This window comes from Strix uralensis, chromosome 16, assembly GCF_047716275.1.
Source record: "Strix uralensis isolate ZFMK-TIS-50842 chromosome 16, bStrUra1, whole genome shotgun sequence".
In the NCBI taxonomy this organism is placed as follows: Eukaryota; Metazoa; Chordata; class Aves; order Strigiformes; family Strigidae; genus Strix; species Strix uralensis.
In genome coordinates this window covers 17,027,849-17,055,435 of record NC_133987.1, presented here as the reverse complement: position 1 = coordinate 17,055,435, position 27,587 = coordinate 17,027,849, and the positions used below count along the sequence as shown (strand labels likewise).

Genomic DNA, 27,587 nt, shown 5'->3' with positions numbered 1-27,587 from the left:
GTTTATACCATTTAGGTGGAGATTCTGGGAAGGTTTTGCTACAGTCACGACCACAGCAAGCGGGGTCTCCCGCATGCACCAGTGCAATGTGAGTTTTCTGAGCCAGCTCGGGGGGGGTGTGAGGAACCCTTAGGAAAGGCTATTCATGTCCTATTCATTTCCAAACTCCTCTCAAGTAAGATCTGTTATTCTGCTGCCTCTCCTCCCCCCCACGCCAGATAATCTACTTATTTCAGACACTTCAACAGATGCAGAAAGGCACCAGAAAGAGAGCACGTCAGGAAGGAAGTGTGCAGCCCAAAGCAGGTATGTCGTCAAGAAGTTTAAGCATTTTGAAGGAAATCAGAAAGCTCAGATTTGGCTTCCCAGCACCAGTCAGTTGCAGACTCTCTTTTGCTGCTAGTTCACAGAAAAGGCAGAGAGGCCGCAAGGTTCATTCTCTCACCTCAGATTCAGCTCTCTGTTTATAATTATCAGTTCATTTCCAACCCATATTTTTACAGTCCACCAGAAGAAGAGCATCACAGAAGAGCCAGAAGAAGAGACGTGGCATTAATGCTTTGCATTAAACATAGTAACCTGGCAGAAAATCAGAGGAAAGAAAGGAGTGTGAAAAGATGATCTCTCAACAGACATGAAAAGCTCAAAGCCAGCTCCTCAGTGCAGCAGGACAGTGGCAGGGACGCAGCTGGATTCCTCCCTGCAGCTGATGGGGCACCTCCAGCATAGTCAGAAACTGAGATGCAACAGCAGAACGGGACCATATCCCCACCCAGGAGCCCACTGAGAGACCACCTCTGTTCAGTACTCCTGAGTTACAGGCACTATAATCTCCCAAGATCACAACACAACGCACAAGCAAAGCAAAGCAAACTCCAGGGACCCAAGGGTGCTGTGTGTCAACCTCCCACAGGAAGTATAGCATCAATTCTCCAAAGCCATCTTTAAGCACAGCGTCAGGAATCCAGCCTGAACAACAGCCTCAAGGCCTCTGCAATGCAGCGTTTTCCCCTTCAGAGCCAAGTACTAGCAAACTGCAGAAAACCCACAAGCACTGCCCATGTTTTTTCTGTTCCATTAAATCAGCTGCTTTTGCAAAATAAAATCTTTTTAAAGAAAAAAAAAAAAAGTGTGGTCGGTCATTTGTCACTGCTCTCCGGTGAACTACCTCCTTGCCTTGCCCTTGCAGCTACACAGGCTTCAGGCCAAATCCCAATCAAATGCAAATGCCCAGAGTGTGCCACTCCCAAACACACTGGGAAAGCAGAAGAGTGGGATTCTTAGGCAGTGCTCTAAAGCACATCATTTGATCTGCTGCTACAGGCAGGCACACACCCCCCCTCCTTGGTCCGTGCCCTCAGGACCCCCTTTGGAAGGCTGATATGAACCTGGCTGTACAGACAGCAGCCCCCCGCACAAGGCAGGGGACCTCAGCACCCAGAACGGCAGGGATTCCCCATCCGCTCTGGGAATGTGTCACGTCTACAGGAAGAGTGGCAAGAGCGAAACTGAAGCCACCAGAGTTGTACATTTGAGTAACAACCAAACCAGCCCGTATTTGTGAGAGTTGACTTACTCCTGCTGTGAAACAACAGCGGAGGAGGTAAGATAACGAGAAGGATACAGTCCTCAGAATGGATCCTACAATAACACCATCAATTTGGTGACAGTGGATCATGATACAGGCTGGTGGAAATGAAAGCATTAACAGTACACGTCACTATTAAAAAGGTAATCAAGGGCTTTTAAAAAAATTTCACTCCAGGCAAATAAATTTGCATTTGCTTCCAGCTTTCCATAGACATTATGTGGAATTACCATCTCAGCAACTCCCCCATCCCGGTGCTTGCCAACTAGGGTTTTACACTCTCTACTAGCAAGCACATTTTGTTTTCTGTTCTGGAGAAGGGCGAAGTATTAAACTGAGAAAAACAAAATCTCACCACATTCAACGAGCCATAATGTTTTCCTAGTACTATTGTTTATACCAACTTGAGAAGTGTTTCCAATAAAGACAAGGAAGCAGGACTCGCTGTGCATGCAACGTGGAAAGCAGCAGTGAGCCTGTGGCCGGTGCCTTCGGCGGGGTGGCCAGGGTGTGACAGCCTCCTCACTGCGCCAGGCCACGTGTCTGCAGGCAGGAACAGCCACTCAGGTCGGTGTGTGTGAGCTGGCTCTAACCCGTCCAGCTCGAGCACTGATGGCATTGCAGTTGTGGTACAGGGTTTCAGCCGCAGATGCTTTTGTGCTGGGTTTGTGCGTGGTGGGGTTTTTGGTAGTGGGGGAAGGAGTTATGGTGGTGGCCCCTTGTGAGAAGCTTCTTGAAGCTCCCCTGGCTGCAAGTCAGACCCACCACTGTAGTTCAGTGCTGCGAGGACTGCAACACGTGGGAGGGACCCACACTGGAGCAGCTCGGGAAGGGCTGCGGCCTGTGGGAAGGACTCGTGTTGGAGAAGTTCATGGAGGACTGTCTCCCGTGAGAGGGACCCCACGCTGGAGCAGGGGAAGAGTGTGAGGAGCCCTCCCCCTGAGGAGGAAGGAGTGGGGGGACTGACTGCACCCCCCCCATTCCCTGCCCCCTGCACTGCTGAGGGGGAGGAGGTAGAGAAATCAAAGCTGAGCCCAGGAAGAGGGGAGAGGTGGGGGAAGGTGTTTTTAAGAAGCAATAATGCTTCTCACTGTCCTACTCTGTTGAGTGGTGGTGGTGTTAGCGTTTGAATTAAACTTATGTTTTCTTCTCCTAATGAGTCTGTCTTTTGCCCATGACTGCAATGGGCGAGTCATCCCTCCCTGCCCTTATCTTGGTTCCCAAGCCTTTTGCTTTATTTTTTCATTCCCATTCCTGAGGCGGAAGAGGTGAATGACCAGCTGCATGGTGCTCACTTGCCCTCTGGACTCAAACCACAACAGCTTTACCTGCAGACTGACCCAAGAAGGTGCCATGAGCACTGTCAGAAAACTGCTGCCACCTGTGGTGACTGCCACCAGAGCTGCCACCATGCCTCTACCTGCCCCACAAGGACAGCTCAAAAAGAAAGAAACACTACCACCTATCAGTGTCAGCATTTCCAGAGAACTCCAGGCTGCCCTGGTTAATTGTACAGTTTTGTACATTTGTAGCTCATCAGTTAAAAACGAGAATTGGCTCCACACAAGTGTTATCAAAACCCAAACCAAATCTTCTCTGCAGTCTTCAGAGCCACTCGTTAAAACGGACAAAGCCACACAGACAAAAACCACTTTTAAAACCTGCATTTCACACTAGCATTTATTATACTGTATACCCATACCTGACAAGTTCAGTTTCACAGTAATGCAGCTTTGCTGCAAGTTCCAAACACGTCCACATGCCCGCATTCACCTTAAACTCTCACACAGATACTGAAATCTAAAGTTTTATGGATGTCAAGTGAAGCAGCTTTTGAATGCCACATATGTTTGACCTTATTTTTAGGCTAATGCTCACTTATGGAAATGGAAACACCATTCTAAGTGTTACTATCTTACAAAAACAAATGGAGAGGTATGGGAAACATACATCCCCTTTTACAGAAGACATTTTCATTGAAGTGTCACCTTACAGCTCCCCAATGCTTAGGGAAAAAAGAAAATTAATTCCACAAATTAAATTTTTATGTTTAAAATCATATTCATCTGCAAGATAGGCAACTGGTCCCAATACGCAAAACCTTCACTAATTATCACAGCTTAATGATGAACACAGAGGAACAGTCTATCTTGCTGAATCCAAACTAGTGTACCATTTTATCCACGTTCCTGAAATCCTAGCTTTCAGGCAAAACTGATTCAAGAGAAGCAATCCTCTTTCATTTCACAAATGGATGCCTATACTGCACTGAGACAGTGAACAGATTGATGTCTCTCTCACATCCAGGTTTAACTGAGTAAAATAGGTAGAAAAGAATCACATGATAAAGATAGGCAGTATCTCAAAACTCACACTACACAAACCAGTCATTGGAGTCCCCTGAGCCACAGTGATGGTTACAGAATGCTGCTGCAATAAGCAATTCCTGTTAATAAAGAGCAATGTTTCTAATTCACTGTGAAATAAACTGAAATGAAAGGCATTACTAATTTGTCTTTCCAGTGCTGCCTTGCATCAGAATTAAGACAGTGATGCCATCACCCTCTAGCACTAAAAAAACGTTTCCAACAACTCAAACACAGAATCACAGAATCATCAAGCATCTAGTCCAACCATTAACCTCATACTGACCATTCTCAACTCCACCAGATCCCTCAGCGCTGGGTCAACCCGACTCTTAAACCCCTCCAGGGATGGGGACTCCTCCCCTGCCCTGGGCAGCCCATTCCAACACTCAGAGTAGTTAAAGAACACGAGGTGCTGAAACCTTCAGTACTTCAGTAATAGCACTTTTTACTAACAGGTTGAGGCAGAAACATCAGCTATTTCTGAATTTAAGTTCCAAGACAGTACCTATGTAAGAAACATTTAAAACAGTCGCCCAGTCCTGGTTCTACAGGAAAAAAAAAAAAAAAAAAAATCCTGTTGGCTTCAAAGGAGCAGACTTGAGGCTAGACAAGCTGCATAAAGCACATCTGTCAGTCCTACAAAACTGATACGAACTAATCTTGCTAAAATATTTCTGAAAGAGCAAGAAAAACAGATTTGAGCAGATAAATGATAAGCTTAAAAAGAGGAAAGACTTCATTTACCTGCTGCAGAGATGGAAGAAGGAGCAAAGGGCCATATTGAAAGCGAGGGAGATCTCAGTTAAATATCAGAAACAAATAAAAGCCAGGTGTGTTCATTACAGGAAGAGATTGCCCAGGGAGGCAGTGGATCCCCAGCACTCAAATTGTCAAGAGTGCATTGGGTAAAGCATCTGCCAGAAAGGCACAGGTGCCTTCCAGCAGCAGACAGGGCAGAGCAGAGCCTCTCCCACCTTCTCATCTACAGTGAACTTAAGTCAGCTGCCGTGCTGGAGGAAGACTGCGGCGTACTGCAGCACGGCGTACAGAGACAGCTCCCCACCCGCCTCAGCCTGAAATGAAGAAACTAAAAATGAAGAGCAGCAGCCTGGTCCAGCAGGTAGGGCACTAAGTTGAGACCTGGGAAGCTGGGGCTCAAGCTGGAGCTTGTACCTGGGCGGGCCAGAGCCCACGCAGGGGCTCTCACCCTTTCTCTGCTGAAGCCTTCCCGTGCAGGGGTGGCCTGAAGGCACGGCTGGGTGAGGGCCAGAGCAAGCAGAGAACCGGACACACCTCAGCAAAATAAACACACTGAAAATACATCAAGGAGTGTGGTTGCCCATGAACTTTTACAACCTTGGTGACATATTCAATAGTGTTTTTAGGATAGATTGAGTGCGTGGAAGAAAGAGGAGGGCGGCATGCCACACTCAGGGCACAATTACTCAAATACACCTTATTGATGGCTCACAGGTAAAGCATTCTGAAAGCATACGGGATCGATACAATAACTAGCACAGTCCATGAGAGGGGACTCCTGTGAGAGGGAGCCTCTGGCACCAACCACCAAAATCACAGCAGACCAAAAAAATGTTCTTCATAATGTGATAAAGGATTTCAGTATAGGAGACAAATGGGAGTCTTAAATAGCCAAACAGAAAAACACCACTGGAGTTTCTAAGAATTATCGCCGATTGGAGGGGGGTTGGAGCAGTTAGTGCATCCAGTATCAAGTACTGCAGTTTGGGCCCAGAAAGATGTGTTGGGCCATAGGATAGGAATTGGGGAACACCTGAAAGATTAGTTCACATTTTGTACAGACAAAGGGCAGCCCCAATCAAAAAGTTATCTCCAGGGTTTTAAAAGGGTTAATTTCACATAACTGAAGAAAATTTTACCAAACTAATTAGAAGAGAAAATGTAGAGGAAAAAAAACAAGACAGAAAATAGACAGTTCTTTAAAAAGAATTCATTAGAGGGCTGCGAATTCATGTTTCTGTGAGAGGGCTGTTTTAACTAAACCCTTGCTAATCAGTAACTGTATAGGTCAGGTCAGACTAGATGTTCACAGTAGAATTTTTAAATTGTGATATAAGAAGCGTTATGTTTAAGTTATGCAGGAAGTAAGAAGAAATTGTGCATTTGTATTAGATGAAAGAAAAAGATGTTAAATAACATTTCCTTGAGTTGAACACGTAAGTCAGACCACTCAGCCCACTTGCACCCATGAGACCTAAAAAGCTTTGACTTGCCAACACCCATCATGCAGTAACATTTCATAAAACTGGACAGAAGGCCAATGTACTCCTTCTCCAAGGACACACGCTACACACACAAGCAGGAAAGAGAACTGGGGCAATGTCAGTAACTTTGGTAAGACTTTTGTTGACTTGTCACTGGATAACGACTCCAAACAACAAATAAGGATTATACAGCTTCAACACTGTAAACAATATGTAGACTAAAAACTGGTGACAGATCTAAAAGAGATTATTCGAGAATAAACATCGAGCAATCTTAATACATGCCCTCAGAGACCAGTTTCAGCCCCAATGCTGGTCGACATCTCAATCTAGAAACAAATACAAAATTGGCTATTAAACCTTGCAGATTAGCCAAGCAATAAATAACAAAGACAGTGCAGTCACGGAGCGTGATCTGGATCCCCTGGCAGGCAGGGCCTGTTCAAGGAAGACGTGCTGCAGTGCAACCAAATATGAAGTCATACATCTAGGAATGCAAACGCTGCTGTCGGGGATGCCAGACTGTATCTGGGACTGCACCAAACTCTGACGCTGCAAAGGATGCCGAGGTCAGAGCAGATAAACAACTCAGCAAAGGACTAGGGACGAGAGGGCTAATGCGATTATGGGATGTACAGAAAGAGAAATAAGAGTGGGAATCCAGAGGAGATTTTATCTCTATATACTGAAAGTATGTGTGCAGTTTATTGTTTTAAAATTATATTTAAATTCTACAGCACACTTAGAAAAGAGACTAGAAAGACTCTTTTAGACTGGAGAAAAAATTCTCAGTGAGGGACCTGAAGAGGTTAATCTGTTTAGTTTATCAAAAGGCAGATTCAGAGGTGATGGTTCTCAGTGTGTTCAAGGCAAAAAAGTGGAGGTACTAATGAACCCTTTAAGAGAGAAAGCTTTAGTTATAAACTGCTCAAAACTGAAGCCAGATAAATTCAAGGAAGTAACAAAGTGCAACTTTTCTTAACAGTAAAGGTAATTAACCTTTGGTACAAGCAGTGCAAAGTAAAAGTGGTGAATTTTCAGTGTTATAAATCTTTAAATTAAAACTGAATACTGCATAGATTTGTTTCAGGTAAATGCAAGTTTCTGGGTCTGGGTGAAACTGCACAACTTATACTAAGGTTTGACAGGATCATCTAGTTTTTAACTCAACAGATTTATAGTATAACAGGAAAAGAACAGCATAATCTATTGCTGCCAGTAACATCTGCATAACTCTTTGCTGAGATAAGGGTGACAGATGATAAACCATTCTTGTATCTGAAATGTCAAAAGCATTCAGTAATTAAGGCAAACCAAACCTCCAGCCTTCCTTGGCCACCCAGACGACTTACTCAGAGATATGTACGAAGATGTCAGGCCCTCCATCTGCAGGGGTAATGAAGCCATGGCCTTTGGAGCGACAGAAGCATTTACAGACACCTTTGTAGATGGGACCCTCCGATGCTCTCACGGTTCTGCAAAAGAAAGCACAAAAAGAGGGGTTCATTGCTGAGCACAGATGTGACCGCTTCCAGGTGTGTCAGCCAGAGCACACTAAGCAAATGGGCACAATGGTCCAAATACTCACTCCCAGTGACTATACTCCTCTGTAGCAACTGCTTAATACCCAGTTTCATACACTGCACATGTTTTGCCTGTAGCCTTTTTAAGGGAGATAAAGATGATGAAGATGTTTGCTGGCATTATAAACCATCAGTTGCCATCTTTAATCCATCTGCTGTATCACCCTGCCAAATTTTCTTTTGGACACTATATCAAATGTAAGCATCTTATACCTTTCATGAGTTCAGGAGTACCAGTGTACAGCTAGGTGTTGTATGTGCTTGCACAAATTTAACAGTAAGCGTGTGCACGAGGTATTGAGAGAATGCAGTGCATGAAGACATGTATAAATATGTAGGTTTATACATATACACACACCCCTTCTGCATGCATGTCTATCATTATCCTGCCAGAGTAGGATCCAGTGAAGCCAGTATTTCACCTCTTAGACACCTTATGGGGTTTACACAGAGGAGTTACTAGATCAGGACCTTCTCATGCCGATGACTATCCAGTAGGTTGCTTCCATGTTAGAAGAGGATTTTGATGCAATTCTTCAAACTCAGTGATTGTGTTGCCATTTGGTTACATGCATCATGGCAACTTTGACACTGCTTTCCCAAATGTTTAGAAGTTTACTGAAGTCTAAATAAAATCATTAAAATATGTGGTAACAGCTCTGTTCCTTAGCTCTGTCCTTAAGTCAAACTAACACTAAGGAAATACAGTTGAAAGTGTTAAAGAAAGAAGAAGTCTCCATTAAATCACTTAATTTCCAGCTCTGTAAAGCTGTTGACACACCTGACCCCACAAGTGCTTGTTACACAGAAAAGCTCTCACTGCCCTAAATAAGCCATTAAAGTTCAATTGTGTCTTTCAAGGAGATAAAGCACTGTAGGGGATAAGGCCCCATACTTTCAATGAACTAAAGTTAAATAATCCCACTGAACAAGCCCCTGCCTGTCACATCCATCTTTTGTATACAACTGTGGGGCCAGAGCTCACCTAGAGCTCCTCTTGATTAAAGAGGACACTAACTAAAAAAAAAAAAAAAACAAAAAACAAAAAAGTAAAAATTTAAGCAATTTTGATTTTCAGGGCAAACAAATACAGCAAGATTCCTACACTAATTAACGATTAAAGACCTCTGGAAGACAAATAATAAATTCTTTAGTTTTGTAAGAACCAGACTAGGATTAACAGTTGAGCATTACAAAGAGTTCATTATTAACACAGCACTGAGGCAAGCTATCTTGGAATTGCTTTTCAAGGGCAATGCCAATTATCAAGTCAATTATGATCCTTTTAGCAATCTACTTCCATTACAAACTTTAGGGCATTTGAAGGCTTTTGGAACTGACAACATATAAATTTTTCTTCTGCTGCTGTTCTTTTTTGCCTCGTTTTGAATAAAGAAGTAATAATATGAAGCATCATCGAGATTGATGCTATTTAAATCTGCATGGATTAACTCTTGAAGAAAAGAGCTCTGGGTAACATTGTAAGAAGCAAAAAGGAAAAAGCATGCCAACTAGATTAAGTGGCACAAAATAGGCTAGCTGCAGGCTTGAGATTTTATTTCCACAATGTTTCACTCAGCACTGCCAGACCTCACTTACACAGAAGTAATTGCAAGACTGTGGCAGAAATGCAATAGATTGACCACAGTAACAAGTTACACCCTCAGACACTTATTCAAAGGCCACTGAGATTAACAAAGAAGCCTGCATTGCCTTCTGCAGGTCAGCACCTCACTGGGAGGCCTATCACAGGCACTGGGAACTTCTTGCAATGGCCAAACCTTGCAACACCATCCTTGGCTGTGGAGGAGTCCCTTTGGGGAGTGGGGGGCTTCCAGGAGCCTGCACAGCACGACAGGAAAGCTCAGGGAAAGACAGCTCTGCTGTAGGATCACTACCTCAAGTACAAATAGCAATTTTATGGAAAAACTCATATAACCTTGGAGAATCAGAGATTAGAGTTTATACCTTGAAAATCAACATACTCTTTTACAGGTCTATTTGAGCAATCTTAAGATGGAGATAAGAAAGCTTGAATAGGAAAAGGAAACAAGTCCTCTGAAAAGTGACAGGGTCATGGACCATCCCTAAAATGTAACCTAGCTGATGGTAGCATAGGTGTCAGGACTGAAAGAACTAAAACCTCCAGTAAGGTCTGGTCCAGTGCTCCAGGGGCAGTGAGAAGAGAGGTCATGCCAAAAGAGGAGGTGGAGCTGAGGAAGAAAGACCAACAGGAACTTGTCCTGAAAGCCACAACCCAGTGTCTAAAGTGAAGCAAAGCTTCAGACAAGAAACTCTGTTTTGAAAAAATCTCAGTGTATTTTCCCCTCCCTGTAAAACGCTGGTCTTAAAGAATGGAAAGGACTTTGAACAGCCTTTATGCAAACAGAGCATTGAAAAACTACAGGCAATTTGGACTAAAAGTCTAGTGGCATCAGAATTTATTGGAGAAGAGATAACAGTAAAATACCAAATAAACTTCCAGATACAACCACACACACACACCCCCCCGCCCCAACTCCCTTCACCTCGGCAGGGGCTGATCATTCTGCCCAAAGGCAAACGTTTGGTTGTGACTATGAAATGCAGGTTTCCCAGTACTCACGCTGAAAATGTCCTGGTCCGTCGGGTGGGCAGCGGACTGGGGATGAGGTACCCTCTCATGGGCGACGGGGAGCGATCTCTTGCCCTGCGGTTTTCAGGCAAATGGAGAGAACTGGGTGAGGATGGAGAGGTGGGGGTCTGCTGCGAGGCGGAGGAAGTGGGCTCAGAAGACATTCCTGATGCCTAAGAAAAGCCTAGAGAGAGGAAGACATCTGACTTAGCCCAAAATGGGAACTGTCGCAGAAGTCACAAATTCTTCAGCTGATGATTTTGTAAGAATACGACTCACTTCCTGCAGACGTACACACGGACACAGTTGCACCAAAAGCTCTGTGTCACTGAGTTAATTTTTAAATCTCACAGCTTTTGTAAGCTGTTCTAGGAAGCTCCACTGAAAACAGATTACTCCACAACTAACACTTATTTGCTTACTCCTGCCTCACTCACAGGCAATGGCTCCTGAAGCAGAGCTCAGCCCCAATACCAGATATCAGTGTGCCCCATGCAGCTCCCAGGCAGATGGGGTTTGACCACTGACAGCACAGAGGAGTCTCCTGCATCTGCACACAAACACATGTTACAGGAAAGAAACACTAGAAGAAGAAATACTGAAATAAAGGCTGCACCTCCACTGCTGGAGGTTAGTTTCGCGGCGCAATCACCAACGCTAACTTCGTTGCTGCTGCTCAGCTATTAGCACAGCTCTGTCAGAGTTTGTAACACCTTCTGCTTGACTGCAAGAAGAAAATCATACAAGTCCTCCTTAATTCACTTTAGACAGCGTAAATTAACTGTCTGACTCTGCCAAGGACAGAAACATGGACAAAGCTGGGAGGCAGTGGCTGACTGCATGGAGGTGGCCCCTCCAGCCTGTAAAGATCTGGCAGACCCAGCAGCCCCCGTTGGTAGATCTGAGTCTGCTACAATCTTCCAGCAACTAGGAAGCAAAATAGTCCTCATTTGCGTTCAGATCCCCTGCTGCCCAAGTCAGATTTGCTGTTATTCACCCCCTACAGCAGAGGAGGCAGAAGGTCCCTTTCTCAGCACACCAACAGCAACACACATCACACAACAAGCAAAACTCACAGAATCCACAAAAAGAGAAGGACTGATAAGAAACAGCAGCACTTCTACACACACAAAGGCATGGCCTACAGGTGCAGCAGTGACAGAAAGAAGATAAATCAATCAGCACTGCTCTGGTACTCCTGTGCAAGTCCCCATCCACATTGGAAAGGGAACAAGCTGTACGAAATCAACCAATAACCCACCACGCTTACTTCAGAAAATCTAAAAATATCTGGTTATCTGGATATCTGGAGTTAGCAAAAAGTGCGGCGATCTGGGTCAAGAAAATATCATGATGGCAAGAAAAGCTGCCTTTAAGATCAATAGTTTAATTGAACTGAAATCTCTCATATCCATTATGCACCCTCCTTTTGACACCCACACTCCCCAGCCCATGAATTATGGAGTGGATCCTTCACATGACATTTGAGAGATGCAGCCTTCTTGTCAATGACAAATTCCCATTATTTCTTCCCGAAACTAAGGACTAAAATTAAAAAAGGCCTCTTAAGAATGAAGTCACTAGGGAACAAAAGCTTTTGTGTTTAATTGCTCAGGGTGCTGAGAAGGTAGAAGTGGATAGTTATATTCCCTCATGTACCAGCTTGAGCTTTCCACACTGTTCTGAAGAGCAACAACTCAGCTGAAAACAAAACCACAGCTTTATGGTTGGTGTTTGCCACGCACGAGCTAATGCCCGGATCAGCACCATGGCACAGTGTTCAGCTGAGACTGAGATGGGACACCAAAGGGACAGGGTTTTCCAAACTTCCTGTTCCTCCAGAGATCTGCTGTGCTGGCTGGTACTGAGGAAGTCTCCTCGGATTTTGAAAGACTTCTCCCTTGGGTGTCTTGCTTTCCAGGAATGCATGTTTGACATAGCGGGACTATAATAAAGGAAAAATAAGTGCAAACAATTAAAATCTTATCCCGGTAACTCAGCACGCATGGTCTGGCCTTTGCACAAGTGAAAATGCAGCTTTCAGAATCACACTCTTTCTCGCATAATCTAAATATAAACCAGCTTGTCAGGTGACAAGCAAAATGCAGAGCTATTCACCCATCCACAGCAATGCAGCAGAGCCAACCACAAAGTACTGCCCATCCCCTTCCTCAAACAAGGGTAGAGAGGCAGGAGAATTTTCCCTCCTTTCTTTAAAACACAGATGAACCACAAAAATAGTTACAAATAAAGAAGGCTAAATGGAGCTAGAAGTGTGCTAACATACGTTATTGTTCCCATTTATGCTATTTTTGTGCCCTCTGCTCTGTAAACATAAAATAAAATAGTGATGTAGAACATTCAGTGCCATTTCACTGTACAAATACCCTTTTTGTTCTCTGCCCACGGGCAAAGTGGATGAATGGCCTTGCCTCTCATAATTTCTATTACACAAGTCCTAAATCGCGATCAGAGCTCGGTGAGAGCTCACACACAAATGCACACAGCTGGAGGCAGCCAGGAGCAGCTATGCTCGACTTCACACCCGCTGCAGCAAACAAGCACAGCTGAGAAGAGGAGTGGATGTAAACGAGCGATAGGAAGCCTGTGGCTACACTACAGCTCAGCAACAGCCCATATGGGCATGGATGTTGTACCACTGCATGGGCAAGCGCACCGGCACATCCGTTTGCCTCTTGGGCTTCTCCGACAATCATAAAAATCAGATGCAATAAAAAAGATTGGACACTGAATTACCAAGTTTTACCGTGTGCACTGCGTACAGTGGGATGACAGCAGCTCCTGCCTCCTGCGAACCTCCGCTCAGCTTTCTCAGTGCAGAAGATCACTTCATCTGAACCTTTCTGAAGACAAAGGTGGAGTTTAGCTATTTCAGTTTGTTCTGATGTGGCCACTGACTTGACGTTGTTCATACAGGGATTAACTCATTTCCACTGGCAGCACGCTTGAAGGAGCAGAACGCCGTCCCCACTTGTACGCACAGCTGGAGGCACTCGGAGCCTGGGCAGTGCTTATGCAGGAAGCCTACAGCAAACACTCAAACTGAAATCCCACGCCTCCAGCCCTCCCAGCCTTCCCCTTCACACAAGTTTTGCTTTCCTAATGCAGTTACTGGCAGTCTTCAAAGATGCTTTTCAGATGTTATCCTGTGTTCTGAACTGACCCTCTGCAAATCAAGAATCACCCTTGGGACTCAGACAGCTGCCTACCAGCCCTTCCTCAGCAGCCACAAATACCTTCGCCTCTTTGTGATTAGCTGGACAAACCTACTTTCTTACACAAGCCCACCATGTCCCAGCCTGTTTCCATTAGTTTTCCCCTGTCTCCAGTCCAGCCACCACTCTCCACCTCCCCATGGCAAGGAAGGCATCACACGAACCCCAGACAGCACTAACAGAGCACCCTGCCCTGAGCTCCCCCCCAGCATCCCGCTTGCTGTGCCTTGTGAAGGCAGCCAGGACTTCACAGCAGCAAATCATAGCTACAAAAAGTCCAGCAGCATGAGATACCAACTACAACAGAGATGAGGGACAAAACAGTCTCTCTTCTGCTTGAGCCAGCAAAATATTTGCTGCCTGGTATTTACAGAATGAATGTAACAGGATGCAAGGTGGTGATATTTTCAGGCTCTTCAGGAAACTCGAACCACGTACTACATTACCCTTAAGTCTGGCCATATTTTAACATGAATCATCTATCTTTAACCAATGTGATTTTTTTTTTTTTCAACTGTAAGTGTGCACCAAACTGAAATATAAATAAATCACAGAAGCATCATGGAAACAATAGACTAATTTAACATTTCAAAGCAAAAAAGATATACTTCTTCTACCATATTTTTTTCAGAACAATTGGCCAATGTGTACACAAAAGAGACCCCAAAATGTCATCTGTAACAGGTGACCTATAAAGCACAGAGTGCAATATATGCAGAAGTTTCTGAAATTCTCCATAAAATACTACGCAAAAAAATCTACTGAGGTCATTAAGGTTGGGGGTATGTAAGTGGTACCATCATTTCTCTATATATCTATACACTCTTTTTCCATTCTTCAAGTCTACCCCATACCACTAAAAATACCATAAAAAAAATAGCAGCTTTGGGGAAGTTATCCATCCTGACCAGCACAACACTACCACAAAAACCTAGCCTCACTTTTAATTAAAGAAAATGCCTGGAGAAAAGTCCAAACAGACAGGGCAGGGTGACAGACTCCAGGAAAACTCTCTGTCTATGAACAGTTTCTTTTTCACACAACAGACACTGCAATATCTCCAGCAGGCACAGAGCTCATCCCCAGGAAATGCTCTGCATGTTTCAGTGCTCCAGCACAGAGAAAAAGCTTTCTAGCCTCCTTAGCCTGGAAGACACTGTCTGGAGGAGCTGCTTTCAGAAGGTACCATGACAGTCTATGAACAGGACAGCACTGGCCATGCATGCCTGGAAACCCAGACCTTTCCTCAAAGGGAGAGTGAGGTTTCTGTACCCCGAGAGCAGCTGCTTTCAGCTGGATTCTTCTGGAAGTTAGCTCTTCCATTTCAACCTCTACGAGGAATGTGGACATCTGAAAATGTTTGTTTTCTGGGCTTTCCTTGAATTTAGAAACAATGTCAAGAATTCTTTTTAAGTGATTCACTTTGAAATCTCCTGGTTTCCAAATTTATTCTACACAGCCACATTTCTTTCCTTCTCTAAGGAAGCCATGCAGATAAACCCCTGAGCTTTGCCTGCTCTTCTGCTGACAGCTACAAGCTCTTTCAGCGAGAGAAAAAACACGGCTCGATGGCACACGCTGAGCACTAGACACTGATACTGCTCCAAAGTGCCCTCTCCCAACATTGTGTCCCTTGCTCTCATCTACTGAGAAAGTGAAGACACCAGGACCCTCTGCTCCACGCATTACTTACCTGGCCCTGAAGGAGAGGCACTGGGTGCCTGGCTCCCAAGGGTGCCCCCAGTTCTTCTAGAAGCTCCCAGCTCCCTGGCAGCTCTCTGAGGCACCTGAGCACCAGGCCACAGTACTGCCCCCACCTGCAGTTTCTTTCCAAAGCACTTTCTGGCACTCGGACCCCAGTGTCCACAAGGATCCCAGCACCACAGAGCATCACAGCACTCCTCCTGCGTCAAGCACTTACAAAACGCACACAACCACCAAACAGCTGATTCAAAAAGCTTCCCCTTCCAGCTTAGTTTGCATGACTAACTTTCCACAATTAATACTGGTATTTCAATTAATACTGAAACTCAGAGGAGTTGCAACATGCATGTGACGTGTCAACACAAAGGATTACGGTATAAACATTACGCTCCTGGAGGCTGCAGAGGTGTGCCCACACACTGTAGCCATTTGGCAGTTAATGGAGACCAGGACATTGCCCAACCATTCCCATGCCCAGTAAAAGCCTAATTATAAGGTAAGCAAAATACAACAAGGAAAATTCCTATTGCTTGTCTGTGCATACAAATTAATTTGGATTAAAACAGGCTTGAGTTTAAGCAGCAACAGCTATTTCCACACAGTCTGAGCAGTGAACACCTTTTCCCCAAACGCTGTGGCTGCCCCTCTGCTCCTCTAGTGAGCAGCCTGCTGCGTCTGAAAGCAAAGCTGCTCGAGCAGCACAAACAGCCCTGCACGGCAGAGACCACAGAAAGGGGTGGGAGGGGAACTCAGTCAGCAGCAGCCTGTATAGTACATTGATAAAGGTGAGGATTTCTTACAGTCCTGTGTTTTCCACTGTTCATGTAAGCTGCCAGATGCACTTAAAAAAATGCATTTAGGTTAAGGAACAGAGTGGACAGATTAGGTACGTTTCAACTGGTTTATGGTTATACTTAAGGATATAAGGTGATATCCTGTGGTTCATGGAAAATACAAAGGAATCAAGATCCTCTCTCATTGGAGATCCGGTATTTGCCGCAATTGATGCTGCATAAACTTCTAGCTCCCAATTGCCCAGAACAGTTAGCCAGGGTCCTTCGCTTGTAAGCAACCACAGGTGGCTGTAACCAGCTGTAGTGTGTTGGCTGCCCCAGGTGATAGCACTCACTAGGATTTGCCTAAAGAGAGAGTGTGCATAACAATATGAGGACAACCGTATTTCATCTTGCATCTTGTCAAAAAGTATTTCAGTGGGAGCAGAACCCAACAGCACCCAGTGGTAAGGTAACTTCCTTGGGATGATGGTGGGCAGCAATTGCTGAGCCGGGAAGAGCACAGAGCTATCCCGAGACCAGCACGCCTCCCCTCACACTCTGTCACAGCAAAAGCCCAAGACTTCAACCTGCTTACAAAATCTCGCTTTATCTAACTCTTTTTGTTTAAAGAACAGATTAAAAGAGATGGAAAACTCTCCCAGCTCACAGTGAGCCTGGACAAGCAATAACAGGTCCCAGGCAAGTATCCTCTGGGAGCTCTTCCCAAGCAATGATGAAGATGATGGTTGAAGATGATGATGATAATTAGTGCATCTAATCAGGTCCAACTGTTGCCCAGTGACTTAAGTTCCTGTGCACATATATTATTGGCTAATGCAATCAAGTATTTAAATGACCATCACCCACAATGCTGTTCACTCTGCTTTGGTTATCTCTAGTACAAACCAAAACGTCCACATGACAGGGACAGCAGGAAGAGGGGCGGATTCTCACAAGCACCCACCATGCCCACACTATCACGGCTGCAGGCATAAGGCCATGAGAACAGTATGAGAAGGGCATGGAAACATGGCCGAAGTGCTGTTGTAGTGGCACTGGGAAACCCTACCTTATCAGTGGGGGGGAAAGTCCATGGTGCTGTGAAGAGCGGGCCCACAGCATTGCCAAGGCTAAAGGCTGGAAGGGACGGAGCTGTGCTCTGCATCGGAGCTGCTGTCTGCACAGCGTTGGCCTGTCCTGTGCCCCACTCCGGTGGGGCAAGCGCAGCCCCTCCAGCACCAAGACACACTCTATAGTGGAGATGTAACCTTACCTGAAATGTAAGCCCACAATAAGTCTAAAGATTGTGCACACAGCTTCAATTTCTTGCTCATGCAAATCCACAGGTTACAGAGCACCAGGCTTGATGTAAGTCTGGGAGACAGAGCTGCCCACCAGCCCCTGCACTGATTGCCTGTACCTGGCTGGGCAGGACACAACAGCCTCTCACCTACCAAACACGGTGGGAAAGAGCTGTTACACCCATCCACAGGCTGCTGGGCAGCTAACTGCCCAGACCTGAGCCAGCCCCAGGCACGGCTCCAGGCAGATCATGAATCATCACTCCGGGACCAGCAAGATCACTATGCTGAGCCAGCACAAGCCTGGGGGGTGACGCCCAGCATCTTGCCTTGCTTTCAGTCTGCAAACTGCTTTCTGCATGAGCTACCAGTCCACAAACCCTGTTGTTTCTGATCACTCCAGACTCCTGTTCCTTCATCATTCCTCCATTAGCCAAGGCTGGGAACTCTCTTCTTGGATAGCAGAGGCAACATTTAATACATCTCATCCTATTCTTGCTAAACACGCTCAATCACAGTAAACTTACGTATTTCCCATATCAAGTACTGAACAGGGAACAAACTGTCCCTTCCAGCACTTGCTCTCAAGCTCTGCAACTCAGCTCTTCCTTCAGTGCTTTTGCAAGTCTGAAGCTCTCCCTCTGCCATTATTTCCATGCTGGCACATCCCATGTGAATTTATTCCAGAATTTATTTCGTTTTGGCAGAAAATATTTATACCAAAACACGAGAAATATTTCATGTGTCTTGTGTCTAAACGTCTTAGGGCTCATCTACAAGGCAAATGGGCTTATACAGGGTCATACTATTATGAAGAGTAGTTATACATATGTAAATCTCTAGGCACTTTTGAGAAGTTCTCCCTTTTTCAGCCTCCTCTCACATCACAAAACTTCAGCCACAATTATGGGTAAGTTTGTTCATGTGCAACTTTGAGCCTTTTAAGGCTACTGAAATCCCCTGAAATATTTATGTGGCTCAAGTGTTACTCAGAACAATTAGTTCACTGTGTTTCCTCCCTAATCAACATTTTCAATAAAGAAAAACAGTTCACATTACGGAGATCTATAACCATGGAAATTTATGAGGCATACAAGTACTGGCAAAGGAAAAAATAATCCTCCAAGGATATTTCATCTGTCAGCATTACAGCAAGATGCAGATGGCAGGGCGCAGAGTCAGAAACCGCTCACAAATAACTTGATCCTTACACCAGTACCATGAGGCACCCATAGACCCCAGACTCCTTTTTGCCAGGCCCGGCTCTATTTTCTGGCTATCCCAATGCACAGGCCATCTCCCAGTCTCGCTGCCTGACACCTATGCATATTTTTAAGCATCCTAGTCTAATAACCCCAGTATATTTCAATTAGATTTCTCAGAAATCAATTAAACAAAAGGTTTGTGATTGAGATGTCATTAGGAACCTGCATCAATATCAATTAATGAGCGACAGATATACAATTTACTGAAATACTTTAGGAAACAGAAAATCCTCTGTATCTGACACAAGAGTGAAGAAAATTCTCACCTTCTGTTGAGGAACAAAGAAATGCTCTTGATTTCCATTAAAGCCGCCTCCTTTCTATCCTGTCCCACAGACTCCTACCTGCATCCTACTTCCCAGGCTTCAGCGGCACAACTGCTTCCCTACATAAGCAGCTGCACCCGCAATAGGTTTTTCTACCACAGCAAAGTTTTAAAACTACGTTCCACCTGCATAAAAAGGTTAACAACAGGCTTCATCACTCCAAAGACAGCTTGATGAAACATATTCAGCCTGTGCTGACAGAGCACTCAGAGGTGCAGAAATGCACATTCCATTAAAATCAAACAAAAGGGAATATTTTTACACACATACATACACACTTAAAGAGAGGAGATGGGTTGACAGGCCTAAATTTTAATGGAGAAGGTTCATATATATATATATATGTATGTGCTTATAGATCACTGGCCCATTTAACAACTGCATTTCTGTTTTCCTTCTCTCCACCCTATTTCTCAACCCAATTTACAATATATCTCACCATGCTGTACGCAAGCTTGTGCTTGTGACCCTGAGACCTTCCCCTCAGCGTCCTCATTTCTTCAGCTCTAAAGCAAAGATAACAACCTCCTTTGTAGCAGCACGGTGAGGACCAGCTGTGTCTGTACTTTGCATACAAAACCCTGACTGAGCCGCAGAGGTTCATCAGGCTGATGATAGCCAGCCTTGGTTCCCTGCTCAAAGCCAGGGTCAGTCTCACTCCAGTCTGGATCACACCGCTGCAGAGGAACCAGACCTGAAAACAGACTTCTTGCAAACCAGCTTAACAGAGGGAGGTAACGCTCCCTCACCTTTCTCCGCCAGCGGGAAGTGTGCTGTGCCTCCTCAGCCTGTGTCTGGATTGTGGCAAGGCTTCATTACTGCTGAGCCCATCCCAGCACCTGCCCTTCTTGAGGCCGACGTCTCTGTCCTGCAGCAGCAAGCAGAGTGCAGCACACCCACCGCCAAGGTGCCTGTCCCAAGAGCAAAAAAACCTCTCTGCAAGAAATCCCATTCTGCTTTTGGTGAAAAGGAGATTGAGGCAAAGGTTCTTCACGCTCTGCATTTGTGAATGCCACTCACAAGCAAAAGTCATACTCACGCTCCACTGGGAGGAAAGTGTTTCATCCACAAAATTAATGGTTAGTCCTTGACTCTTAAACTGAAATTCTCTTAATTTAACTAAAGCCTATAGGACAAGCACCACGTAAATACAATATTGCACAAATCTGTTTTTTCTTATATAACCAAACTACTTGCAAAACAGAAAACATAAGCAAGCACACACAACCAAACTACTTGCAAAATAGAAAATGTTGCTATTTTACCTTACGTCTCGTTAGACCTCTCCTCAGCGCAGTCCTGGCAGCACAACTATCCCCACTGCGAGCTGCAGCTTTAGATGGATCTGTGTGGTCTACTGCACTGACAAACAGGTCGTCCCTATATGGTGTAATCAAATCTGTGATTGCGTGAATAGTAATACAGCCAAAGCACACTCCCACTGCTCACAGCCTCCAGAACTGCTTCAGGGACAGCAGCCACTTCAGTGAACACTCTGAACCCTTTGGAAACTACACATCATACAAACCCTCCATCACGTCCTCTTGTGTGACAGTCTGGAAAACATCACTGATAATAAGCTTTAGACTTTTAGGAAAAAAGTTCTTTTTAGTCTCAAAAAATGGCTTAAAATACAAATAGTCCAGCAAGTCTACTGTAGGCAATGCATTGTTCTTAGCCAACTAATGAGAAAATGGACCTACAGGGAGTTTGATTGCTTTCCCCGATTACCATGTGTGCACAAACTAGTCTTTCTTGCTCAGCACATCCACTCTCTGTGTTCAGAGCCAGTTAAATGGCAAAAGGAGTCATATTGTGTTTTACTGCCTGCAAAACTGCAGCGCCAGCATGGGCACATGTGCGAGGCTGGATTTCGTGCCTACTTACACGTCAACAAAACTATTTACCACGCTGTGATTTCGAGAGCCATGGCTCCAGTGATGTGCTGGAAGTGTACGGAACAGGACAGAGCTGTCCAGAATCACAGATGCTGTTGCTGTTATTTATGTCTATGTGTTAATGCTCAAAAGCAAACACAGGCCAAAGCAAAGGAAAAGGCAACACAAGCTTTTCAGGGAAGCTAAAAACACAGTTGAAAAACAGCAGATGAATCCTGAGGCATGTATGTTCTTCAGGTATAAACTAAAAATCAATATAGAAGCACTTGTTTAATAGAAAATTGTACTAAGCATTTTATTACAGCAGTCACTACCCCAAAGAGCTGTATCTACTTCAATTGCAAGCCCAGAGGGAATGGGACACACAAGCAGAACAAACACTGCACACAGCAATGGCGGTGAGTACCTTCATGAAAGATCATTTTGATTCAATTTACCTGTTTGGTCACGTGCTAACAATTACCTGAGCTTAAGAAGTTAACATTTTCCAGATTTGCTCACTGGGAGCTGATAGTAGCCTCCCACAATGCACGTAGCCACACACCAGCAGCACAACAGGGTAACCAGACCTACTTGCTAGTGCCAGGGCTCCAGTATGAAGCCTGGTGGAAGGAGCTAAGAAAACAGCCAAACCTAGAAAACCATATGTACTGAGGGCTGGGAGTTGGCAAGCAGGGGGGGCACCAAGAGCCAGCTGGCAGCCTTGACAGGGACGGATGAAACCCAAAAGCAGGCTGGGCTTCTGCCTGCCACAGACACCCAGAGCGCAGGGCAAGCAGCCCAGCTGGGAACAAGCCCTGAGCACATACCACGGGACACGCCGAGGATGGACATGCATCTTCAATGCGTCTCACACAGGGCTCTCCAGGGAAGCGTTTTCATACATCCAAGATCCGCAGCCCAACACCCTACCCTGCGAGCTGGGACCCACCGTTTCTCCTGCCAAAAGCAGGCAGGAGTCACACTTGCAGCCAGGAGGAAAGGGCTGCTGGGGTCCTCTTTCCTACAGTAGCCCCATGCACTGGGGTACAGTCCTTCCCACGAGGATTTAACACAACGCACAAAGGGCCTGTGCAGGAGTGACACGAAGATGGAACTGACTCACATTCAAGAGATAATTCGAGATCAGCGAGAAAAAGACAGGGAAATGTGTAACAGTGCCTTTGTTACTTTTATCTAGACCAAAGTTTTGTATGAAACCTGGTGTTACACCCCTAAGAAACCTCAGGTAAGCTTGCACGTCTCCCTGCCTCAGGAGCAAGCCATAAGTCCGGAACAAGTCATGTCATGGCACTGGGAAACCAGGTACGTGCACGTCTGGTGGGTTCACCCTGGTCTTGGTGGCCAGGAGATCCCAGGCTGCATGGCTTCACATCGGTGGGGCTCCAGAGAGAGGGAGTCATCCTCAGGATCTGTGCCACAGAAGAGGCAACTCTGCAACCCAGCCACACTAAAATGTTTAAAATCAAATTCAGTTAGCATCCCAGGCCCCAATTATACCAGCCTAGCAAGTGTCCAGCAAAAACACATTTCTCCCCATGAGGCTGTGATAAACACCAAGACAGCTCTACACTACCTTTGTTTCTTATTTTATTGTTCTGGGAGGATTTTCAGGAGAGGTTTGTCTACATGAAAAACCTGAGGGATGGAAGGGTGGGAAAGGTCAGTGTGTGAAAAACTGACAGTGCAGGCAGCAGTATGTTGACATCATGACCCCAGGATGCTGCCGGCAGTGCCTGCGCAGCAGCTCTGCCAGATTCAGCCTGGCCCAGTTCCAGCAGTGAATTTCCTTCCTGAAGTCCCTTCTACTGTGGGTAAAAGACACTGCAGTACATCTCATGTCCGCAGGGAGAGAGACCTTTCTTGCCTAAACCTGGTATTAAGGAAAAGTAAAAATAAAATTTAAAAAAATAATGTATCAGAAGGCAGTGGAGCTGCACAGATATATATATATAAAGATACATTTTTCTCCTCTGGAACCTGTGTTTTCTAAACATCAGTGAGAATAATTTTTAAGACTCTGCCAGAGTTCCTGGGAAAGGGAAAAGCAGCCTTTCTGCATGGAAACAAAGCACATGTTTATTCAGAAACTGAGACTTGTGTAAGATCACTTTTCAGATGCACTTTCCATACCACCATAAAGCAGAAAGTGAACACAAACATTCACTCTATTTACTCTCTCCCCTGCCTGTAGAATGAAAAACACACCACATGAAATACTTTAAGAACTCCTCCCACCAGTCTCCATCACAAAGAGGCTCTATGAAAAGGCTATCATCACATTTCATAATCCCCACTGCTAGATTTTCTCTAGATATTGGAGGAAATAAGAGTCACAGTCTACGCAGCCAAGTAAATTCTGCCTTTCCTGGCTGCTGTCAGCAGAGCTCCTGGTCTGGACATGCCACTGCACAGACAGGCACTGCCTTGCTGAGCTGGGTGAAGAGATCTGAATCATTTATTTACAATGTAGTAATAGGTGTAAATTTTGTAAACAGTAAATTCTTTTAGGTTGGCAGTTTCATTTACACTTTTAAGTAATTGTCAAGAAGTTGCAATAGTGACCATGATTTAATCAAGTAACTGACATAACTGAAAACAAGCAAATGCCTTTGACCAGCATTCTGAAACCATATCATGAAGAGAAAGTCACCAAACAGTAATCACTGAGAAGGCAGGAGCTCATAAAACAGTATAGTTTACATCACTAGAGTGCCTTGGCCAACCTGACTGCCTGCACATTGCAAACAAACCAAACATTAAATGAGTACTAACATAAAAAGAAAACTCCTCCCCAACTGGACAGGCAAGATCAAATGTTTATTTCCTGGACAGAGACTACTCTTTGTCTGGACAGTCTCTTAAATAGCAAATGGCAAAGAATGTGAAAGCTTGGGAAAAGCATTGCTCCTGGAAAAGTTTTAAGATGCAGAGTTGTGCCTGAAGGAAAGCAGTGTGACTCCCCATAGCAGAGCGGCCACGACAGAATACACCATCCTTCCCACCCTGCCCAAAACCAGCACTGGGCAGGCAAGGTGAACATCAGATGATGGGTTGACTACAAACCTCTTTACTCCTTATCCCAACAGTCAACTGCACAAACAGCCCTTTGGAAGCAGAGGCTCACACTCTGATTCTCAGAAAATTTTATTTCTTTTCTTACTGTTAGTCATCAAAACACTGCAACTGCAGCAGGCAGCTGTGTCTCCACGCCAACTGGCAGCCTGTCCTCCACCACGGGACAAATACACCACTGCTGATGTGACATGTAGCACGTTACACACAGCTGAGCAAGACAGAGACCCATTGCTACAGGCTCCTACAGCTCAGCGGTGTCTCATGGCTGCAGCATCATCAACGCTCAATCCAGCTTGGCTTCCCACCCCACTTTCACAGCAGTCCCCAGCGCATTAGCTCACAAGCTCCCACTCAAAGTAGCACCAACACGTACTTTGCTTTCCTTCTTGGGATCAACCTTAGCTCTTAATGCTCTGCCACTTCCGAAGTCATATGCTGCTCATGAGGCATGGCAAAGGACCAGCGTGGTTTAATATTCAAGAGAAACTACCAGGTCAATGTTCTCTGTTTTCCTTCGTTCCGCACAAAGCGGTCTGTGATCAGATCAGGCACAGAGCCATCAGGGTAAGGAACACGGTCGTGCAACATGGTGCACGCAGGCTTACTTGCTTTTTCCAGAAAACTGTAATAGAGCCTTTCCCAGCAGTGCTGTTCGCAGTGGAAAACCACCCAGGGATTTAACTGCAAGTTAGTTTGTTTTCTCTGTGCCTTTATCCCTCCACTATCTGATCACCTTTCAAAGGGAGGCTGCAGCTCAACCCCAAGTTTAACTTCCCAGACCCTGTTGCAAGGCGAAATGTGTGGTCACAAGGCACCAAACAGAATTATTGCCCAACCAGCTCAGCGAGAACCTAAAGGCTAAATTCACATTTGCTGTCCTTGAAACACCCTATATTTAAACATCTGTTGAGACCTTCACCCTATCTCCAGCTCCTCCCTGGAGGAATGCAGAATTCAAGGCAAGTGCTAGATTAGCCTGCAGAGCCTAACACTCACACCACGGATAATGGGTCAAAAATTTAATGTTCGTTTCCTTTAGACTTCTATTCAGTTTCCAAATTACATTAATAATGCAGCAACCTCTTAATGTGAGTGTCATTACCCCCAAGATAATCGTTATCTAAAAAGGATTTCATAGGTTACTTCATTTATCTATATTTTAAATTGACCCAATGAAAAAAGCAGCTGTGCAACAGCCTCAAACCAACGGCAAACAAAGAACCAGTAAACCTCTGAAATCAGTAAGACAGTAGCATCACAGGAACCACACAAATGAAACCTGACTTAAGGGAAGTGGGAGGGGGGTTTGCAGGCTGTTGAAGCCCTGTCCATTAGCACGAGGTCAGGCTCCCAGGGCAGAACCCACACCCAATTTACCCGTAAGCCCTACGGCCAAGCCTCAGCAGATACGACTTGACTCGCATGGTATTTTACAGCTTCCCTGGGGGAGAGCAAACAACAGAAGCACCACTTTAATGTACTCCACATGCCCCCAAAAAAGACAGAAATGAAAGCTAAGTAAGTGTCTTTCTGCACCACACAGAGACAAAGAAAGTGTCGGTTTGGTTCCTCTCCCAGACGCACCTCACAGCTGCCACAGAGGCGGGGACGGTGCTCTGAGGTGCCACCTCATGACAGAGTGGTTCCCATCCCTGCATCTTCTGTTCCTTAATGGTTTTTTTTTCTTAGTAACCAAGCTGAGGGGAAAAAAGCAAAGTCTTCCTTCAAAGTGATCTCAGCCGTTCCTGTTTACAAAAACCAAGAGGCAGCTGTTTATTCACAGAAAGGGAAGACTGTGCAAGAAGCAATGCAGCAGCAGGGAGATCCACACCCTGCGTGCAGCACTGTGTGCGATAGCTGCACAGCCACCACTCGCTGCCTCCTTCCGTGCTCTCCCTGACAGCGTCAGCTCTACCACACAAGCTACATCCACACCCATGTCACAAAAAAGGAGAACAGGCACAAACAAAAATCCTGAAACTGCTACCTAGCTAACAGAGGTTGGCTCAGAGGAACACAGTTACAGAACTGAAAGGGCAGAGAGCAGCGCACAGCAACGGCTCTGAGTGAGCGACCCCCGCAGCCCCCTGAGACCATCCGGACAGAGCGACAGACACGGTCGGAGATGGGTGCGGGAGGCAGAGGAGATGAAGATCAGTGATGTGTCCAGGGGCTGCCTCGGACACGAGGAAAAGGCAATATTAGACTGAGATAGAAGGAATCAAAACAACTGTCTTTACCCTGCCCTGAGAGAAAAGAGAAAGCGGTTAGTCAGATGAAAGCTTTCTCCTTCTCATTTTATCGGAACTACGCTGGGGAGTGACACATCATGCAAACGCAAATCACCACTCTGCATCGCTCGTTTCTCTACACAGTGTTTCAGCTGTTTCTTTTTATTTGGTTCTCCACATCAACCTGTTGCAAAAAGCAGGATTTGAGGTTTGGCTTTTTAAAACTGTTGTGCAGAAAAAAACCCAAATATGCCATTTCACTCCTTTTCCTCCTCAAAGATTGCTGTGCAGTGCTGTTCCCAGCCCCACTGCCTGCCAGCCCCCAGGAAAAGGGATGAAGGCAGCTCCCCACCCCAGGGAAGGGATGTTGTCCCCACTGTCAGGGACTCACCCCCCTCCCCTGCTCCAAGGCGGAAGTTGATGGGTTTTGCACTTTTCAAACTCAGTTCCTCTCCTTAGTCTCTGTTAGAAACCTTCCAGATGAGGGGCAGATTAGCCATCAGCTCTCGCCACCAACATCTAGAATATTTATCAGCATAGACTTGAACAGCTACAATCTCATTACATTTTGCTAATGATGATCCTGAACAGCCTTCTTCCAAGTTTCAAGCAGTTCCCATCCCTGCCAAGTCTAACCCATGGGCAGTGATCCAAAACCAGTTCTTGATAGAAACATGAGTCAAAAATAGATGAAAAGGTGAAATCAGCAACAGCTTTCAACCTGAAGCTACCCTAGCTACAGTCAGGTGCTTCTGCACCCCACAACCCACCTACTGTGAAATGGAAGCAGGGGAAGGATTTCCGTACTTCTGCCACTGCCAGGCTTAGCACCAAGAACAACCCTGGCCATTGCCCGCTGGTCCCATCACCCAGAAATAACCCCCCAGACCATATTTCATCCAAAGAACTATATTTCATGTAGTGTAATACCAGCATGGTCTGGCGGTTTGCTGTAAGGGAGCTTTACTAGCAGTAGATGCTCACATTCACAGTGTGTTTAGCTCTTCAAGTGTATATAAAGACTGGATTCACCAAAAGTACACCATTACTACACAAAAAATAACAATCATAAGAGAAGACAGAAGTCAGCATTACCTGGCCTTATCTGGCTACTTTCAAATTACTTGTATGCAAATATTTCTGTGCTTACATGCATGCAAGTACAGGAGGGGATGATCCTGGTGACAGAAGCTCAGGGCAGCCGAGAGCGTGGCTGTAGCCAGACGCAGGTGTGCAGGACACGGGGGACTGCGAGGCAGCACAACCACGAGGTTGGTCACGTCACATGTGGGTGTCACAACGCACACAGGCCTGTGGGATGAGCTCCAGCCTCAGCTCTGCCCTTGCAAAGGGCCACTCTCAAGAAATGTGTTTT

At 45.4% G+C, this 27,587-nt stretch overlaps 1 protein-coding gene across 7 annotated transcripts in view; it reads right to left on the bottom strand.

Moving 5' to 3' along the window:
- CARHSP1 (calcium regulated heat stable protein 1) overlaps positions 1–27,587 on the bottom strand; it is a 73,277-nt gene that overhangs the window by 7,400 nt on the left and 38,290 nt on the right. For 4 of the 7 annotated variants that reach the window (XM_074886147.1, XM_074886149.1, XM_074886148.1 and 1 more), the window contains 2 exons: positions 10,389–10,581; positions 7,553–7,675 (listed from right to left, as the gene is read on the bottom strand). In XM_074886147.1, coding sequence (XP_074742248.1) covers positions 7,553–7,675; positions 10,389–10,561 — 296 coding nt within the window. In that variant the 5' untranslated portion in view covers positions 10,562–10,581. Of the gene's footprint in view, positions 1–7,552; positions 7,676–10,388; positions 10,582–13,154; positions 13,262–27,587 lie in introns of those variants that run through there. The other 3 variants (XM_074886153.1, XM_074886150.1, XM_074886154.1) reach the window with 3 other exon arrangements.